This window comes from Centroberyx gerrardi, chromosome 5, assembly GCF_048128805.1.
Source record: "Centroberyx gerrardi isolate f3 chromosome 5, fCenGer3.hap1.cur.20231027, whole genome shotgun sequence".
In the NCBI taxonomy this organism is placed as follows: domain Eukaryota; kingdom Metazoa; phylum Chordata; class Actinopteri; order Beryciformes; family Berycidae; genus Centroberyx; species Centroberyx gerrardi.
The window spans coordinates 36,545,064-36,566,525 of record NC_136001.1 but is presented as its reverse complement, the minus strand read 5'-3'; the positions used below and the strand labels follow the sequence as shown (position 1 = coordinate 36,566,525).

The 21,462-nt window shown below is 42.6% G+C and overlaps 1 protein-coding gene across 1 annotated transcript; it reads right to left on the bottom strand.

Moving 5' to 3' along the window:
- On the bottom strand, nucleotides 1–21,134 carry LOC139914787 (uncharacterized). The gene is made up of 13 exons (XM_078283851.1): nucleotides 20,946–21,134; nucleotides 20,720–20,833; nucleotides 20,335–20,448; nucleotides 12,583–12,661; nucleotides 12,175–12,403; nucleotides 8,110–9,913; nucleotides 7,821–7,994; nucleotides 7,293–7,466; nucleotides 6,332–6,505; nucleotides 4,658–4,831; nucleotides 3,956–4,129; nucleotides 1,188–1,234; nucleotides 1–953 (listed from the first exon to the last, which is right to left on the bottom strand). Exons 1-13 carry the CDS (start codon nucleotides 21,107–21,109, stop codon nucleotides 418–420), a joined length of 3,957 nt encoding a protein of 1,318 aa, XP_078139977.1. The 5' UTR covers nucleotides 21,110–21,134; the 3' UTR covers nucleotides 1–417.
- Between the last annotated feature and the right edge of the window lie 328 nt (nucleotides 21,135–21,462).

Sequence of the window (21,462 nt, the reverse complement as noted above, 5' to 3'; positions counted from 1 at the left end):
TTGTTTTTCATGAATCTCTTTCTTTATGTTTATTAAACCTTTCAGTTTGAACAAGTGGAACACCGAAACCCAGCCAGAGGAAACTAATGATGATGGAACAAAGAAAATAAAATAGTACATTTACCAATAATTATAAAATATTGGTATATATATACAAATATATAAAAAATGAGTCTCTCACTTTTTTTTCACACACATTCATACATACATTCACACACACACACACACACACAGACACACACACGTAAGTAGATTAGGCACATTTTCTGAAGAAAATATGAGTGTGCTTGCTAAAAAAGCAATGGGCTGTGTGTGTGTGTGTGTGTGTGTGTGTGTGTGTGTGTGATCCTGTACAGAGTGAACTATCATCTCAGCTCTGTGTTTGGTCAGCAGTGTGAGTGTTTCTCTCTCCCTCCTCTATCTGACAAGAGAAACTGAGGAACCAGACCCAGACCAGAACCTAAACCCAGGGTAGAGGGGTTCAGTGAATGTGGAGTGGAAGGTGTGGATGTGGATCAGTGTGTCAGAGGAAACTCTGTAGAAGGACAGAGAGCCAGCAGACCAGTCCAGATACACTGCTACTCTGTCAGAGCCAGATGAGGAGGAGGAACGTATGTTTGTTGATCTGTTATTGTGAAAGACAGAGTAACCTTTATCAGAGCAGAGCAGACTCCAGGACTTTTCATTCCATCCAAGCCTGCAGTCAACACCCCCTCCTTTCCTACTGATCCCTCTGTAAGTCACTCCTATATAAACCTCTCCTTTCCACTCGACCTCCCAGTAACAGCGACCAGTCAGATCATTTCTACACAGCAGCTGATGATAGTAGTCAAATCTCTCTGGGTGATCAGGATATGGCTGCTCCTCTCTTACTGATGTCACCTTTCTGTTGTCTTCAGACAGGAAGAGGTGTCTGTTTGCTGTGTTTGGGTCCAGAGTGAGTTCACAGGCATCTGATGAGACAACAAGACTCAATACAGCAGCAGCTTCTCATCTAACACACCTGTTGTGTTTATTATTGGTATTATTGGTTGATCTATTAACAGATTGACTGTTCATTTCTCCACAGTTTCATGATGACACATTTAGGATTTGAATGAATAGATGTCACATACATGAGTTTTCTATTTAAATAGAAACTGAATGTGCTGCTTTGTTTTCATGAATCAAACTAAATACACACTTACACTTCCTCAGACCTGGTTTCAACCACCGCACTGCATCATGGTCCACACTGGGGGGGGGGGGGACAACAGACATAATATTAATAAAATAAAGTCAGACATATGAATATATAATATAAATAATATGAATGAAATATAATTTTGTTGATAATGGAATCAAATAACACTGTAAGATCTTGGTATAAAATGAAGACTATTGTCATAGAAACTATTACAGGAAACAAACCTTTGGAATAACCAATGGATAAAGATAGAAGATGCAACTCTTAACTGGACAAACTGAGTAATTAAAGATATAAGTATAATGTCAGATTTAATACAAGATAACCAAATAAATTCATTTAATTAACTAACAGATTCATTTAATTGATCTGTAATGAAGGCACACTTCGTTACTCAATACGTTGCACTTTTTGCATATTTATATTGTACATTGATTTATTGGATAGTTTGCACAGCACAATGTGCACACCATTAATAATTGCACAACCAGTCGTGATTTAAAGTATTTTATTGAATATATTTTACTATGTTAAGTTTGTTTGAGTTATCTAATCTTGTCTTGCTGGAGCAGTTACTCAGCATGGGCAAGGATTAAAGTTCCACCTGTAGAAGGAAACAAACAATGTTAAGTAGTTAACCTGACATGCAATGGGTTAAATGCCATGATTTGGTATGGGTTAAGTGCAATACTTCTCAGTGCAATATATATATCTAAGTGCAATACTACATTGGTGCAATGTGAAGGGTTTTAATTGTTGGTTTATGCAATCACTTACCCATGCTGTCTTGTCTGTTCCAGGGTGTTCGGGCAAAAGATTTCCCCGGGGTGTCCGAGTACCTATATATAGTTCCGGGAGGGACCAAGACAGATGGGGGTGTTGTGTTGTGTGTTTGTCACTAAATGTATATTGTTTATATGTTGCAATATTTATTACTTGTTTGAGAGCAACCTCTGTTTTACTGTATGCTAGATGGATATGTAGAATGGTAGGTTAAAGGGGAAGTGTATAGTATTGTTAAATGCCATTGTTAAGTACACCCCTGTTGTTGGTAGTGTCCAGGTAAATTTCCTGAGGCAGAGTATATAAGGCTGCCAGTGTACATCTCTAACCCTAACCCTAACCCTGTATTCAAATTTAAAGTTTCGTTTCTAAAAACTTAGATCGAGAATCCGAGTCAGAAAAGTTTATTTGATGAAATAGAATTTAAATCAAGTAATACCTATAAAATGATTAGCGAGATATATAAAGTTCTCTGTCACAGGAAGTATGACGCTGCGCCGAGAGCAAGTGGAATAATGAGTTCAATAGAAAGATTTAACAGGGAAATGGAATCAGCGCCTCGCATTAACAAAAGATATTACAGCAGATGAAGGTTGTGATTAATACAATATAAACTTATGACCAGGATATATTACACTACAGACAAGATTAAAACATGTTACAGTGAGTCACATGTCGGTTGTTATTACTGTAAGAAACAGACAGACAGAATGTGAGAAGGTGAGGATTGGATGGAAAGATCTGCAGGATCAGTTTTCCAAAGTTTTGAAGCGCAGCTTTACTCTGAAGCTTCATTATACTGCAGGACACAACACATGACACAACAGGAACATATCCTATGGCTGTGAACATTTAGTTTTCAGCTTTAACTGTTAAAAACAAAATGTTATTATGGAATTGGAAAGCAGATAAGCGCCCAGGATTTCAGATGTGGAAGTATTACATGAAATACTATTTGAATATTGAAAGTATTTACACTAAAAATGACAAAATCAGACAGTTTGATTATATTTGGGGGAGTGTGTGGAAACTTTAGAAGTTAAAGTGTGCTAAACTGTTGGAGATAACATTGTCAATCCCCCAACAACAGCCAATCAGCAGTCTCCAGGGGCGGAGCTTACCTCCAGCCACTGCCCATGCCCACACCTGGGTTTACCCAACAAGCCACCTTCAGTCAAGGCTTTGTTGGATGAAGAGCAGCATGTGATTTCTTTGGGATGTTTTACCTTGTAAGTTGATTTATTTTCAACTGTCATATATTGTCAAAATTATGTTTTAGTTACTTAAAAAGTAAGATTTCAATTTACTCATTTGAATTTTTCATTAGAAACAGTTTAGATATTGTCTCATGTCTGTTAATTCTAATCATTTCCTCTGTTTTTTATTTCTAGTTCTACTATTGTTCATCTCTTGTGAATAAACATGAGCGAAAAGCTCCACAGTTCATCCTCTCCAGAGTTTAGACTGACTCTCCAGGAGAGCAGGATCCATACGATCCACATCCTACAGAGTTGACAACGTTTTAAATAAAGAAAGATGTAAAGGATCAAAAGACATTAGACAGAATGCTGAATCAGAAAGCACGTTGGATCTGCTTCATTATAAACAGTTATCACTTTTTGTTTGTGTTTTATTTGTTTTGTCTTGTCTGGGTCTGGTAGATGAAGGGAGTGTTGAATAGTTATTAAGTGATTTAGAGAGTTATATTGTTATCTTTATGTTTTTCTCTTTCTGCATCCAAACAGAGATTTGTCTCTGAATTCTGTCAGTGAACTGTACTGATGAGTGGAATGTAAACATTGTCACACCGAAATAAAAACAACTTGTATAAAAAAAGATAATGGAAACTAATAATCTTCATAACCGTCTGTATGAGTGATTTTCCATCAGACGTCACTCATATCCACCATGACACATTAATCAACATTCCTCATCTTCTCAGTGTGTGTGACTCTCGGCCTTCTAGCGGACGTCGCCTCTCCATACCTGAGAGAGTCCGGTCTCCGGTGTGGATCCTCCAGTCCAGCAGAGAGCAGCTTCACTCCTGAGGCTCCTGGATGATTGTAGCTCAGGTCCAGCTCTCTCAGATGGGAGGGGTTGGAGCTCAGAGCTGAGGCCAGAGAAGCACAGCCTTCCTCTGTGAGCAGACAGCCTGCCAGCCTGCACACACACACACACACACACACACACACACACACACACACACACAAAACAAGCTGCATGTTAGATATTTTTTAGGATACGGCTCTGAAATTAGTTGTGACAGTGCAGTCAAATTTGAACAAAAATCAAATGCTAACAGTTGACCTAGTGGTTGACTGTGGCTTCATTTGAGTTTTTGACTCAATTTGTGACAGAATCATAGAAGTCCTTTCTGCTATTTTAGATTTCAGCAACTGAGGCAGCAAGGTGAAGAAATAGTAAAATATCTTCATGGAAAGTAATTCACAGGGTTACAAAGTAGAGCTAAATGTTGGCATCACAACTGGTTTAAAAATCATGTCAGCAGACAAAATCCTCCACAGGTCAGGTGTTTATTTACTGACATTAACCTGCATGTAAAGCAGGATTTAAACCATCTGTTGAACAGACTGAAGAACCCGGACCTGAGAGACTGTATGGAGAGCACAGACCTTAGTTTAGAGAAACGTGTCAAATGAATCGAGAGAAACTGTGAATGGATCTGACCTGAGAGTCTCCAGTCTACAGTGTGGACTCTCCAGTCCAGCAGAGAGCAGCTTCAGTCCTGAATCCTGCAGGTCGTTGTTACTCAGGTCCAGCTCTCTCAGACTAGAGGACTGGGAGCTGAGAACTGAGGCCAGAGCTTCACAGCTTCTCTCTGACAGCTGACAGACGCTCAGCCTGAAGTACATGAAAAGATATGAAAATGTTACGCTCTTATATTTAAATGTCAATGAGTTTTTTCTATCAAATTACTACTACTAATAATGAAGAACTTTATGTATCCCTTATCTAAAAGCAGTTTACAGTGTGCTTTGCATGGTGCTGCAGCTCACTGAGCTGAGATGCTGGTTTGATTCCCACTGGGGTCACCAATGCTAAAAATGTATTCACACATGGTACTGTAAGGTGAGTTGGATAAATACATCCACCAAATGGTATTTTCTATGCTTTACAAAAAGCCATAAAGAAGAATAGTAAGATATATAAAGCAGTTGTAAAGTGTTTTAAAAGATGAGCCTGATCCCTCAGGAAGGCATTCCACAGTCTAGAGGCCCTGATGACAAAAGTGTTTTCACCTTCAGTCTTGAGTCTAGACTGAGGCAAAGTCAGAAGGACCTGAAGATCTCAGCTTGCTCTCCGGCTCACAGGGAACTAAGAGCTCTGCAGTGAAACTCATGGACAAGACTAGCCATACTTTAAATGTGATCAGTGAAATCTGAATATGAATTCTGTATCTAAGTGGTAACCAGTAGAGAGATGTTATAGAGATAAATGATCTCTGCTTGACACTAGTTAAAATCCTAGCTGCTCTATTCTGAACAAGCTGGAGATGTGAGAGTGACTTTTGACTGAGACAGGAATAGAGAGAAGTGCAGTAATCTAAATCTCATGATATCAGAGCATGGAGGATCTTCTCTAAATCCTGCAGCTTCATGGCTGTGTATATGAATTTGGATCAGAGTACAACAAGTGCTGGAAAAATCCAAGACTTTCTTTCCAGTGAAATTGAAAATTCCTCTGTAAAATGTCTCTGAAATGTAAAACTTGCATGGTCACCCTTTGATTCAGGAATCCGGACCTGAGAGAGACCTTAGTTTGGAGAAATGTGTCAAATGAATCGAGAGAAACTGTGAATGGATCTGACCTGAGAGTCTCCAGTCTACAGTGTGGACTCTCCAGTCCTGCAGAGAGCAGCTTCAGTCCTGAATCCTGCAGGTCGTTGTTACTCAGGTCCAGCTCTCTCAGACTAGAGGACTGGGAGCTGAGAACTGAGGCCAGCTCCTGACAGCATTTCTCTGTGAGCTTGTTTTCATTCAACCTGACAAAAAGAATAGAAACATTTCCTTCATATTTTATCTCTCCAGAGCAACTCACTGTCAGAGAGCAGGAAGGTTCAGAGTCTTACTCAAGTACATTTGGACAGGGAACATTTTATATTTCAGAGCTCAAACATGATGCTCTAACTCTGTCCACCCTTTTAATAGAATTAACAGAGTAGAAAAGAAGAGGAACACAACACAATACATTTTTATCAAACAAGGTTTATACCATACAAAATTATTTTGTTTCATCAATGCAGAAAGGTATATGACCACAAATACTACAAAAAATAGAACCAGCATGCAATATTAGAATTATAACATATTGTTTCACAAAAGCATGATAACCTGATCTTACCTGAGAGTCTCCAGTCTGCAGTGTGGACTCTCCAGTCCAGCAGAGAGCAGCTTCAGTCCTGAATCCTGCAGGTCGTTGTTACTCAGGTCCAGCTCTCTCAGACTAGAGGACTGGGAGCTGAGAACTGAGGCCAGAGCTTCACAGCTTCTCTCTGACAGCTGACAGACGCTCAGCCTGAAGGACATGAAAAGATATGAAAATGTTACGCTCTTATATTTAAATGTCAATGAGTTTTTTCTATCAAATTACTACTACTAATAATGAAGAACTTTATGTATGTATCCCTTATCTAAAAGCAGTTTACAGTGTGCTTTGCATGGTGCTGCAGCTCACTGAGCTGAGATGCTGGTTTGATTCCCACTGGGGTCACCAATGCTAAAAATGTATTCACACATGGTACTGTAAGGTGAGTTGGATAAATACATCCACCAAATGGTATTTTCTATGCTTTACAAAAAGCCATAAAGAAGAATAGTAAGATATATAAAGCAGTTGTAAAGTGTTTTAACAGATGAGCCTGATCCCTCAGGAAGGCATTCCACAGTCTAGAGGCCCTGATGGCAAAAGTGTTTTCACCTTCAGTCTTGAGTCTAGACTGAGGCAAAGTCAGAAGGACCTGAAGATCTCAGCTTGCTCTCCAGCTCACAGGGAACTAAGAGCTCTGCAGTGAAACTCATGGACAAGACTAGCCATACTTTAAATGTGATCAGTGAAATCTGAATGGAGGATCTTCTCTAAATCCTGCAGCTTCATGGCTGTGTATATGAATTTGGATCAGAGTACAACAAGTGCTGGAAAAATCCAAGACTTTCTTTCCAGAACTTGAAAATTCCTCTGTAAAATGTCTCTGAAATGTAAAACTTGCATGGTCACCCTTTGATTCAGGAATCCGGACCTGAGAGAGACCTTAGTTTGGAGAAATGTGTCAAATGAATCGAGAGAAACTGTGAATGGATCTGACCTGAGAGTCTCCAGTCTACAGTGTGGACTCTCCAGTCCTGCAGAGAGCAGCTTCAGTCCTGAATCCTGCAGGTCGTTGTTACTCAGGTCCAGCTCTCTCAGACTAGAGGACTGGGAGCTGAGAACTGAGGCCAGCTCCTGACAGCATTTCTCTGTGAGCTTGTTTTCATTCAACCTGACAAAAAGAATAGAAACATTTCCTTCATATTTTATCTCTCCAGAGCGACTCACTGTCAGAGAGCAGGAAGGTTCAGAGTCTTACTCAAGTACATTTGGACAGGGAACATTTTATATTTCAGAGCTCAAACATGATGCTCTAACTCTGTCCACCCTTTTAATAGAATTAACAGAGTAGAAAAGAAGAGGAACACAACACAATACATTTTTATCAAACAAGGTTTATACCATACAAAATTATTTTGTTTCATCAATGCAGAAAGGTATATGACCACAAATACTACAAAAAATAGAACACACAGACATAAAAACCAGAATATTGTTACACAAAAGCATCATAACCTGATCTTACCTGAGAGTCTCCAGTCTACAGTGTGGACTCTCCAGTCCAGCAGAGAGCAGCTTCAGTCCTGAATCCTGCAGGTCGTTGTTACTCAGGTCCAGCTCTCTCAGACTAGAGGACTGGGAGCTGAGAACTGAGGCCAGAGCTTCACAGCTTCTCTCTGACAGCTGACAGACGCTCAGCCTGAAGGAGAATTAGTGATAAAGACAAACAGGAACTTTGAAATTATTGATTTTTCCTCTACAGCGTGAATATTAGGCTTAATATATTGAATCTATCCAGTTTTCTTTGGACCTACACAGATTTATTGGAGGCTTTGACCACTGGCAGCAGCCTCAGAAGAGCCTCCTCTGAAGCAGAGTATTTCTTCAGGTCAAACACATCCAGCTCTTCTTCTGATGACAGTAAGATGAAGACCAGAGCCGACCAATGAGCAGGGGAGAGTCTGTCTGTGGAGAGACTTCCTGATCTCAGGTGCTGTTGGATCTCCTCCACTAGAGAACGGTCATTCAGCTCATTCAGACAGTGGAACAGATTGATGCTTCTCTCTGGAGAGGGATTCTCCCTGATCTTCTCCTTGATATACTGGACTGTTTCCTGATTGGTCTGTGAGCTACTTCCTGTCTGTGTCAGCAGGCCTTGTAGGAGAGTCTGATTAGTCTCCAGTGAAAGACCCAGGAGGAAGCGGAGGAACAAGTCCAGGTTTCCATTTGGACTCTGTAAGGCCTTGTCCACAGCACTCTGGTAGAGGAGATTTACCTGAGATTTGACTCCAAACATCACAGACCACCAGGATGTTGATTGAGTTTCTGACAGCAGATTGACACCAGAGTCGATGAATGAGACGATGACATGAACAGCAGCCAGAAACTCCTGAATGCTCAGATGGACAAAGCAGAAGACCTTGTCCTGGTACAGCCCACGCTCCTCTTTAAAGATCTGTGTGAACACTCCTGAGTACACTGAGGCTGCTCTGATATCAATGCCACACTCTGTCAGGTCTTCTTCATAGAAGATCAGGTTGCCTTTCTCCAGCTGCTCAAAAGCCAGTTTTCCCAGAGAGAGAATCATCTTCCTGCTCTCTGTAGTCCAGTGTGGATCTGTCTCAGCTTTCCTATGATACTTCACATTCCCCTGTTTGGACTGAACCACCAGGAAGTGGATGTACATCTCAGTCAGGGTCTTGGGCAGGTCTCCTCTCTCACTGGTTTTCAACACATGGTCCAGAACTGTAGCAGTGATCCAGCAGAAGACTGGGATGTGGCACATGATGTGGAGGCTTCGTGAAGTCTTGATGTGGGAGATGATTCTGCTGGCCTGCTCCTCGTCTCTGAATCTCTTCCTGAAGTACTCCTCCTTCTGTGGGTCAGTGAAGCCTCTCACCTCTGTCACCATGTCAACGCACTCAGGAGGGATCTGATTGGCCGCTGCAGGTCGTGTGGTTATCCAGAGGCGAGCAGAGGGAAGCAGTTTCCCCTTGATGAGGTTTGTCAGCAGCACGTCCACTGAGGTCGACTCTGTAACATCAGTCAGGATCTCGTTGTTCTGGAAGTCTAGAGGAAGTCGACACTCATCCAGACCGTCAAAGATGAACACAACCTGGAACATGTCAAACCTGCAGATTCCTGCTTCTTTGGTCTCAGTAAAGAAGAGATGAAGAAGTTCCACCAAGCTGTACTTTTTCCCTTTCAGCAGATTCAGCTCTCTGAAAGTGAATGGAAATGTGAACTGTATATCCTGGTTGGCTTTGTCTTCAGCCCAGTCCAGAGTGAACTTCTGTGTTAAGACTGTTTTCCCAATGCCAGCCACTCCCTTTGTCATCAATGTTTTTGTTGGTTTATCTCTTCCAGGTAAGGGTTTAAAGATGTCTTCACATTTGATTGTTGTTTCTGGTCTCGCTGGTTTCCTGGATGCTGCTTCAATCTGTCTGACCTCATGTTCATCATTGACCTCTCCACTCTCTCCCTCTGTGATGTGGAGCTCTGTGTAGATCTGCTTCAGAAGTGTTGGGTTTCCTGCTTTAGCAATCCCCTCAAACAAACACTGAAACTTCTCCTTCAGATTAGATTTGAGTTTACTCTGGCACACTGCAGCATGAGTTTCTGAATGAATAAACAACAAATGAAATCAATGAGTGGATGTAACAGAAAATCTGAGAAATGTAGACATTTCAGTGTGGATGTGGTGGGTAAACAAGGAGATTTACAAGGCCAAATGCCAGTACAGGGACAAGATGCAGCGTACCCTGACTGAGGGCAACGCTAGGGCTGCATGGACTGGCATAAAACAATGGCAAATGCCCCCTTTAAGGGAGGGAAAAAATTGGAACCCTGTCCTGATGAGAGGGTGTGCCTCTCTTTAGCCAACAAACTGAATGAATTTTTCACCCGCTTCAAGACAGGGAGCGGCGACAACATTCCTGCTTGGCAAGAGACGGACAATGCTGGGATGGAGAACACACACAACATACTCATTATCGAGGAGGAGGTGGGGCAGCGAGTGTTTGAGAGCACTAACACACGAAAGAGTCCGATAATAAGTGTTTCAACACCCTGCCCGATAACATCGGTGGCAGGGTGTTGAAACACTGCTCAGCCCAACTGAGTGGGATTTTCTGCTCCCTCTTTCAATGCTCAATGGATACAGGTGGTCCCGTCAATGTGGAAAACGTCAACCGTGGTCCACCTTCCTAAAGTCCCTCATCCATCCTCTCCTAATGACTGCAGGCCCATTTCCCTCACTGGTAGTTAAATCACTTGAGAGGATTATCAAAACCCACATTATCAACTCATGTAAGCAGGTCCCGGACCCACTACAATTTGCTTATCGCTCTGCAAGAGGGACAGACGACGCCGTTGTAACGCTTTTAAACTTTCTGTATATGCATCTGGAGGGTTGTAAAACACATGCACAAGTCCTCTTTGCAGATTTTTCTTCTGCATTTAATACAATCCACCCACTAATCCTGGCTGACAGATTGAAAGAGCAGTTTCGACTGGACTCAAAACTAATCACATGGATTTTGGATTTCCTTATGGGCAGATCGCAAAGGGTAAGGGTAGGAAACACCATGTCAGAGGTGTGTTTTACCTCTATTGCCACACCACAGGGCAGTGTGCTGTCACCTTTGTTATATATTTTATACACGGACTGTTGTCGTAGCAGATACCCTGGGCACCATATAATTAAGTTTGCGGATGACACCGCCTTGGTCAGCCTATTGGAGCAGGATGAAGTCGAACATGGTCCAGTTCTAGATGACTTCGTCAACTGGTGTGAGGCCTCACATTTGAATCATATCTAAGACCAAAGAGCTGATTTTTGACTTTAGACGTGATGCTCCACTACCCACCCAATCTAGGATCAGAGGAGAGGAGATTGAGGTGGTGACGGAGTATAAATATCTTGGTCTTATCATAGATCACAAATTATCCTGGGATCAATGTGCGGATGCTATTTTCAAGAAGGGCCAACAGCGCATGTATTTTCTTAGGAAACGAAACTTTTTTAACGTTGATAACAATATTCTTACTCTATTTTATAAATCTTTTATTGAGAGTATCCTTGTATTGTATGTTGGTATGGACATTCCAAAATCACTCACAAGAACAAATTGGGAAAAATTGTTAAGACCTGTGGGAAAATCATGGGGGAGCAGCAGGCTGACCTGGACCACCTGTACCTGACCAGGCTGACTGAGAAGGCAGACAAGGTCTGCTTGGATACATCCCATCCACTTTCAGCGGAGTTCCAGCTACTCCCTTCTGGTTGGAGGTATAGATACCCCAATATCAGAACCAACTGAGCAAAAAACTCATTTATTCCCATGGCAATAACTAAATTAAACAAGATGCGGTAGCCATGGGGAGTCTGGGGTAATACATGGACTAGGGGATGTGGAATACAATGGGCTAGTGGATGTGAATACATGGATACATAGGGGATGTGCAGTATACTCACTAGTTATTTTTATTATAATTATTGGTATACAGTTATCAGCATGCATTTTAAATGTCCACCTGGACTGCCTGGATGTTTATGATGGCTGCTATAGATGATTTGGATTATTGTCGTTTCTGTTTATTTGATTTGATGTGCTTTAAATGTGTCTATATGTTCTGTGTTGTACCACAAACTGCCTCTTGGAGGACATTAAAGTTTTCTAAGTCTAAGATGTATATATTTTCCCACTACATGATATCTATTCAGATCATCAGTATTGGACAAACATGTTCCAGATAAATTGTATAGATCTGATGCAGATGTGTACAGCACATTTACAACAGAGTTTGGAAATGTAAACATCTCTCATTTTCCACCATTTCCCCTCTCCATCATGTTAAACCTGTTAAAAGCCTCTTACTGCTCTGCAGAGAGTCAGCCAGCTCCTCCTGCTTCATTCTCCTCAGGAAGAGCAGTGTGATCTTCAGAAAAGCTTCTCTGCTGCTCCTCCTCTGCTCTTCCTCCTCACCGTCTACCACCTCCTCATCCTCCCTCTGCCTCTCTAAGCATTCTGGGTAATCTGGAGTCAGAACCCTCTGGATCATTTTCAGCTCGTTCTTCACAAAAGTGACGATGTTCTCCTCAAGAAGCTGGAACAGAATAATTAAAGTTTCATATTAAAATCGTGGAACACAACATCAACTCCATCTTGCAGGGTTTGAAAGCCCACTGGTCTACAGAGTGCAGCATGGAGACTATAATGACCAGAATGGTTGTTTTGCATTTTCTTTGTAGCTGAAGTAAAATGTGTTGTTGTACATTTACACACCATAAATATGGAGTCCAGGTCTGTTTGATGCTCCTGGGCAGACTGACTGCTGGAAACCTCTTTCCTTTGGTGGTGAACTCTGTGGAGAAAACATTAAGTATTAGATCTCTAAATACACACACACACACACACACACACACACACACACACACACACACACACACACACACACAGGTTGTTAAAGGCATGTTGTCATGATGAATCCTGGCAGAAACACAAGGTGAACTCCACTGTAAATGTTTCTCTGAAGAGTCTTTCCCAAAGCATTTTGCAGCACTAAGTGTATCTTGAAGTCATTCTTCAAGACATTCTTCATTTCACGAGGCTTTCCTGAAAATAATCACAACTCAAGCAGTACATGAAATGTGTCGTTCATTCACAACAACCTGGCACTGGTCGTGAGATTTCAAGTGTGTCCTTGCAGGAGCGGTGAAGGTGAGATCCTACAGCAGACAGACTGTCCAACCTAAACTCTGCGCTTGTTAGAAAGGTTCCAGTCATGTGTCTATTTGTGTCTGAATGTGGCCCAATAATCATTTATAGTTGATTGATTGAGTACTGTTAATCCCGCCTCCAGTTGCGAAGCGGAACTTTTCACGTCCTCCAGGAGAACGTCGGACCTGTGTCAGAGAAGGACCGAAAACAGCGTGAGGTTACCGCATGGATGTATTAAACTAGGGTTACCGGAGAAAAGTATGAAGGAAGAGGGTGGCAATTTTTCCTCCGATAATTCTGTCTCACGAGTTAAGTTGGTCTTTCACCTGGTCTGTGTACGTGTGCGTCCATGAATACCTGTAAATCTACCTCCTTTATCCTTCACGTGCAATACTGTCCGACTTGTGATAATTAGATTATATTTGTTTGCTAGCAACTGAGCATAAGCTCGTTAGCTTAAGCCCTTTCCCTCACTTCAGTGTTTTAGCCAGTTCGGAATACTCAGGTATTATGTGTCTTATGTATAATGTTTACATTGGGTTTGTTTAGTGATGAAGCTAAACTGTTTACTTATTCCTTGTACGTATTTCATCAGGGTTTATATGCTTATTTAGCCACATGTGTTCCTTATGGGCGCAGCCATATTTCCGCGCGGCAGTTGTCGGGGCCTGCCTTTGATGTTTACAGTTTTTTATGATTGCTAGCAACCTTTTATCAGTTCTGTAGTCACATTTTCATAACTCTTAACACAGTTAGCACAACATCGGTCTGTTGCGGGCCATACCATTAACACATTTCTTGTTCCTTTGACACAAAATGCATTCACTGAACACATTTTAAAAACTCTTGAATTTCTTTTACACACAAGCTCAACCAAGATCAAAACTATGGATTTTACTGCCAAATTTACAAATGCTTTCACACTGTATGTCAGAACAGATAACCTCATGTTCTAAACCTAACTTATAGGTGTTGTATACTCATTCTACTGTTTGGTACTACAACTAATAGTGAAGAAACATGAGACCAGGGAGAATTGCACGTGGGCATGTATTTAGTTTCAACTCAGGACTGAGGATTACAATGACGTATGCACGTAACACAAGGGGGCGTAACAGTATCTCAAAAGGGACAAACTTAAGCTGTCAATACACAACATATCCCTCCCCCTTTACTTTTGATGTTCCCTTAACAAAGGTTAAAACATTTCACTGTCTCAGTATCTTCTCTTAAAAGTCTCTGCTTCAAATACACTTTTTAACAAACTTGTTTCGGCTATAGAACTTTTGCCTGAACTAGGGAAAGAGGGTAGACTACCTCAATTCCCGGACTGAACCCTGGGGATTATTCTGCCCCAATGTCAAGGGTTAGTCTCTAGACTACAATGACAGTCTATCAGGAGGTCGTCTGTCTCTTCTGGGGTAAGTACGACCTGTAGGTAAGTCAGTCACATTGTCTCTTGGTGAGGACTGTATGAGTCCTGGTCTGGGAGAAGTGATGCCTGGGGTAGGCACCTGAGCAGGTCTAGGTGTGCCTGGAACAGTGTCCTTTCCTGAAGGTTGCTCCTGGGGTTCTTCTGGTGATGGATGCTGTTCCTGGTAGGCCTCCAGCTCTGGAACAAGGGATGTTGGCTGAGGCGAGTCATCACGGGAACCAGAAGTGTGGAGCAGTTGATCGATGTGTCTTCTCCAGATGAGATGATTACTGGTTTCTACTGTGTATGACACAGGACCTGTTTTTGCCACAACTGTCACAGGCGTCCACTTTACCCGTTTGGTATAGTTCCGGGCGAGAACTCTGTCTCCAGCTGTGAAGCTCCGAAACTTTGCTTTCGCTCGTCTCTCTACTTGAGCTCTTTGTTGAAGGTGCACAACCTCTCTTGTCTTTTGAGGTCTCAGGAGGTCAAGTCGAGTGCAAAGTTGTCTCTTGAGCATAGCTGAGGCAGGGGACACCTTTGTCGTAGCATGAGGTGTGTTTCGGTATGACAACAGGAAAGCACTGAGGCGCCTGTTGAGGGACTGTGTACCTTGAGAGGACTTGAGAGCTTGCTTCATGGTCTGTACAAATCTTTCAGCGAGCCCATTTGTAGCTGGGTGATATGGCGCAGACTTGAATGTCTTGAACTCATCAGACACTAGTTGTGGGCCGTTATCACTAACAAGCTGCTGTGGTAGACCGAAAAGGATGAAGATAGACCTTAGCTCTTCGATGGTTCTCTCAGAGGAGGTGCTCTTCATGACGGCAACCTCAGGCCATTTACTATGGGCGTCGACTACGACTAAGAACATGTGGTTCTCCAGCGATCCAGCAAAGTCTATATGGACTCTTTGCCATGGTTCTTCAGGCCAGTCCCACGGATGTAATGGAGCCAGCCCTGGGAGGTTTCTCACTTTCTGGCAGGCAGAACATGGCTTTCTCCTCTATAGCTGCATCCAGGCCTGGCCACCAGAAATAGCTGTGTGCGATTTCCTTCATTCGCACCACACCACAGTGTCCAGAGTGGAGCTCGTCAAGCACTTTCTCTCTTAGTGGCGGTGGAATAATGACACGATAGCCCCACAATAGGCATCCAGAGTGGACTGAAAGCTCGTTTCTTCTCACCAGGTAAGGCTTCAAGCTCGGTGTCATCTCTCCTCTCCTCCCACGGGTGACGATGTCCATAACCTCAGACATGACTGGATCAGTGTGTGTGTGTGTTTCTTCACATGAGTCGAGGTTACCGGAGCAGCAGTCACTTCCTTGAAGTAGAAGATCTCAGATTGTGTTGGCTCAGTGTGTGCGACAGGCAACGGGAGCCTTGAGAGCCCGTCAGCGTTCCCGTGCTGGTCCGACTTCCTATACTTGATGTCATACTGGTGGGCGAACAATAACAGAGCCCATCGTTGCATACGAGTGGCCACAAGCGACGGGATGCCCGTATGAGGACCAAAGATAGAGGTGAGAGGTCGATGGTCCGTCAGTAGCGTGAATTTTCTGCCGTAGAGATACTGATGGAATTTCTTCACTCCAAACACTATAGACAGTGCTTCACGCTCAATCTGTGCGTAATTGCTTTCTGCTTTGCTCAGTGTCCTCGATGCAAAGGCGATTGGTCTCTCTTCCCCTGATGGCATGATGTGTGACACTACTGCACCCACACCATAAGGTGAGGCGTCACATGCCAGCTGAATTGGTAATGTGGGGTCAAAGTGGGTGAGGGCCTCAGATTGAGAGAGGGCTGTCTTCACTTCTTTGAAAGCTGTCTCACATTTGTCTGTCCACTTCCACGTCTTGGTTTTGTTTAGAAGCTCGTGCAGCGGCTTCAGCTTATTGGCAAGGTTAGGCATGAACTTTGCATAGTATGTCAGCAAGCCAAGGAATGATCTCAACTGACTCACATTCTTCTGGGATGGAGCCTCCACAATAGCCTTCACCTTTGATGGTGCCTTGTGGAGTCCAGTGCTGTCGATTACGTGCCCCAGGTACTCGACAGAAGGTTGGAAAAACGCACACTTGTCTTTCTGGACTCTCAGACCATATTCCTCCAGTCTTTGTAGTGTCGCATCCAGGTTCCTTAAGTGCAACTCCTCATCTGGTCCTGTGATAAGCAGGTCATCCAGGTAGCACTGGACCCCTGGTAGCCCACTCAGAATCTGGTCCATTGCTCTTTGGAAAAGTGCTGGAGCAGAGGTAATCCCAAAAGGGAGCCTCCGGTACCTGTACAGACCTTTGTGTGTCACTACGGTCAACAGTTCCTGTGACTCTGGATCAACATGCATCTGGAGATATGCCTGACATAAATCTATCTTACTAAACTTCTGTCCTCCAGCCAACCCTGAAAAGAGGTCATCGATGAGGGGTAATGGATACTGTTCTGCAGTCAAGACAGGGTTCACAGTGACTTTAAAATCATCACAGATCCTTGGAGCCCCATCCTTTTTCATGACTGGAACAATTGGTGTAGCCCAGTCACTTGTGCTCACGGGTTCCAGTACTCCACTCTTCACTAATCTGTCTAATTCTGCCTCTACCTTGGGTTTGATGGCATATGGGACAGGTCTAGCTTTCAGACACTTTGGTGTGCTTCCTGGGTTGACTGTCAGCTTAACCGTAATGTCCTTCATGCTGTCAAGTTCTCCGTCAAAAACTTTGGAGTGCTTCTCCAAGATCTCCTGTAGGGGGCCCGTATTCCCATCATTAGCCAGGAACACTTCTTGCCAGTTCAGTCTGAGCTTTCTCAGCCACCTGCGGCCTAGCAGAGCTGGACGGTGTCCCGGAATGATGTACAGTGGAAGAGTCTTTTTCAGTTTGTTGTGTTCCACTGTCACATCCACGACTCCTAATACTGGAACAGGCTCACCAGTGTAGGTCTGTAACTTTAACTTGGTCACTCGAAGAGCAAGGTGCTGCAGCTTCTCCTTGTAAACAGCTTCTGATACCATGGATACACGTGTACCGGTGTCCACTTGCATCCACACTGCTTTGTTCTCCAACAGTGGTGTGACCCAGTATTCATCATCACTGTCCATAACAGATAAAACATGCACTGTATCTTCATCATCAGACTCACAGTCGCTCTGCTCGTCCTGTTCGTGCTCTATCTTATTCACGTGTTTCCTCTTGTTTCTGTGGAAGCCACTTTTCTTCGTCTCAGTGTGCTGTTTGTATGTCTGGGTCTTTTTATTTTTACAGGCATGTTCGATATGGCCTTTCTTACCACAGTTTCTGCAGTCTAAGTCCTTGCACCAACACTCTGATGCCTGGTGCCCTGTTTTCCCACAACGGTAGCATGGCTTGCCAGTTGCTACCTTGTTCTTGGACTCAAAAGACAACTTATGCACTTGGATTGATGCACTTAGCTGCTGTGCTTCTCAGGTAGCCATCTCCATTGACGTACTTATCTCTATGGCCTTTTCCAGTCTCAGATTAGCCTCAGTAAGTAGTCGTTTCTGGATAGCCTCACTGCGTAGACCACACACCAATCTGTCACGTACGGCGTCATTGAGTGAAAGTCCAAATTCACAATGTTCAGATAACCGTTTCAGTACAGCTACGAACTGTGAAACAGATTCACCCTCTTCCTGGTTCCTTTTATGGAATCTGAACCTCTCTGCGATAATCAGTGGCTTAGGACAGTAGTGATTTCCTAATATTGTCACTATTTCATCATAGGACTTGTCCCCTGGCTTGTCAGGTTGCACTAGCCTGCGCAGTAGGTTGAATGTTTTTCCTCCCACAACAGTTAAGAATATTGGCACTATGACATCTCCTTTAATCTTGTAAGCAAGTACAAAATACTCAAACCTCTCAGTGTATGAACTCCATTGTTCTGTTTTCCTCAAATGGTCCCATATTTCCAACCAGTGCAGCCATTTTCAGCAATTAGTCTTGTCCTATACTTCCTTATGCTTATTTTCACTGTTAGCCAGTTCTCTTCCTTTTTTTTTTTTTACTTTCCTTATTTCGTTTGACTTACTGCCCTTATGTTTTTGTGGTCCTGACACAATCCTTCCCTTCACAGTTTACTTCAGTCCCCGTTCCACCGCGGAGATTCCTCCTACCCCCGCAGCAGCGCCGTCCTCCGTCCCGGTGCCGTCGCGTCTACACCGCAGTAGCCAGCTTGCGCCGTTGCACAGTTAGCCACGACCTCGCGCTGTACACCCGTGAAAAACTCGTTAAACTCGGACTTTCTACCGAAAATAACAAACACAACGTGAGAACGCAGTACCTCGTCGCCAGTTTTGTTGTATACTCATTCTACTATTTGGTACTACAAGTAATAGTGAAGAAACATGAGACCAGGGAGAATTGCACGTGGGCATGTATTTAGTTTCAACTCAGGACTGAGGATTACAATGACGTATGCACGTAACACAAGGGGGCGTAACAGTATCTCAAAAGGGACAAACTTACTGTAATTGAGTCCTTAAAAGCCCAGTACAGAGCCATATGGAGTGTATGTTGTTCATACTGAATTCCAGTGCAACTATTGACTGCCCAATAATAATGTTTAATATTTGTATGTAAGTTTAGTTTATTGTTGGTAACAGAACATAAAAACACTATAATTTCAGTTGTGCTATTTATATTATTATTCATGCTATGGAATAATGTGTAGGCATTTTGTAGTGATTTCTACATATAATGCAACTAGGCTAGTTGTTGTGTGCTAATTACTACAGAGCAGTTAATTGTTCCACCTGTTAAGTGGTGCCAGAACGTTAAATGCGGTACACTGTTCTGCCGCTAGAGGGCGCATCGAAACTGTAATATGGCTTCAGCTACACTGAAGGGCCTGTTGACCTTAGTGCAGGTGTTAAGTTATGGTAGTTTACTCTGTATGATTATTGTACTTTGAGCCTTGACTAACATCATGCATCTGTTTTCTATGTTTACAGAACCACACACACACATAAACACCCAGTACCAAATGCCTATCATGCCCAAGAATAAAGTACAGTAACCTGAAGGTCCACTCTCTGTGTCTCGTGTCCTGGCCGACACCCGGGGGCGAACTACAGCACCCAACCTATACAGTCCTTTACAGTCCCTCCAAACAGCGCTCCACAACATCAAAACCATGAGAGGCTTTTCTTTTTGCCCCAAACCTTCCTGTCAAAATAAATAATCAATAGATAATACTACCTTTCTTTCACCAATGTATTTATTATTAGGCTACACCAAATTCTAGCGTAATGCTTTAGTCTACATTAATACTCTATGCCTTATGCAGTCAGCTATTTTTCACTGTTCTAAGCAAATCCCAGGCAACAGGCCAACAACACAAACTGTAGTTTATGAGCCTGCAAATTCAGTAAATATTTTCCCTCAACAGGTGAAACTATAATGTTCAGCTGGGTCAATATCACACACCAGCCTGTCAGTCGCAGCTCTACTGAAATGGCAGCATTACAAATAATATATAGAAGTATAAACATTCAGAATCTACAGGTGAGAAGATGAAGTGAACTGTTGGAGGTTATAAACCATATCTGTTTAAAAATGAAGGTTTCTTCAGTCGACTTGTTATGTTTTCAGCTCAGAAAATTGATGATTCCTTACAATTCTTGAGGTTGATCTTCAAGTAGATCTTGAAAATTTGTCGTCATGAAGTCCTTTGGGAAACACACTTGAAAATGTCTTGAAGTAATGCGTGAAGCATGTTTTCAAGATACATCTTTATCAGTAAAGCCAGCCCTGATTATTGGATGTGATGTTTTGAAAGAGGAAACTAAACCAACAGAGTATGAAGGACCGGACCAATTCTATATCTCATGACTTGATGCCTCTTCTCAGGAGAGATGGATAACAACAAACTCATCCGTTTTAAATTCTTACCTTTGCTCAGCAGAGTGCTGTCCATCTTTGACATCAACAAGGAGATCATTAGACCGGTCAGTCTTCATGGACACACAGCTGGGTTCAGGGGAGTCTGGTCTCTCCTGCTGGATCCTGATAGAAATAGGATTGACAAAAGAAGGGCAGTTTGAACGTCAGGAGAAGCAGGATTGTGACCAAAATGTCACCAGTTCAAATCCCAGGAGAGTAAATGAGAAATGTTCCCTCCATCCTCAGCTGTCAAACTTTCCCTTCACTAAAAAGGTTAAAAAACAAGAGCAATGTTACATATTATTGTTAATATCTTACTCCTCTTCAGAGGGAATCTCTTCTTTAAAATGCTTTGTTAATGCTAACATTATATATTAACATTATGTTGACTTACTGTGTTTCAGAAGAATGTTTTCTTTTAAAATGAATAGGTTGATCCTTAGACCAGTCACTCTTCATGGACACACAGCTGGGTTCAGGGGAGTCTGGTCTCTCCTGCTGGACTGGGCTTCAACACAACAGAGACAGAGCTTTTACTCTGAATAATGATGCTGTAATGATTTCACTGCTGAGCTCTGAGATGGAGAACAGTCACGGACAGTTAGAGATCCTCATCTTACCTCTTAGCTTTGGTCCGGCTGTCATGTTCCCCAGACAGAGTGGTTTTAGAGGGAGGGAGCCCCTCCTCTCTCTCCTCAGACTGACTCATAGTAGAGCGAACACCTTTACACAAACACACCCAACATGCTGTTAGCTGGACTGATTCATTACAACAAGGTTTCATTACAGGATATATCACTTCTGCTGTTGGGATCATTCCTGACAGTTAAATACCAAATATACACTGAGTGACAGGAATAGTCTTAAAACCTTTTAAATTTTACTCTTTAAATTTACAGACACCTGTAGTCTCCCTATTTATGGTTTGCTTTTGTTTTTGTTTTCCTTCAGAAATAAAAATAGATGTTTCAGTCATGATTGTCTTCATTCAGATTTTGCTCAAAATAATATCAAACAGTGAACCCAGTATTGTGTATCGAACCATCAGCTGAACGTATGAATGTACAGAATATAGAAGACCTGCTCTGTCCAACAGATGAACTGAGCAGGTTTATACAGGGGGGGGGGGGATCCCTA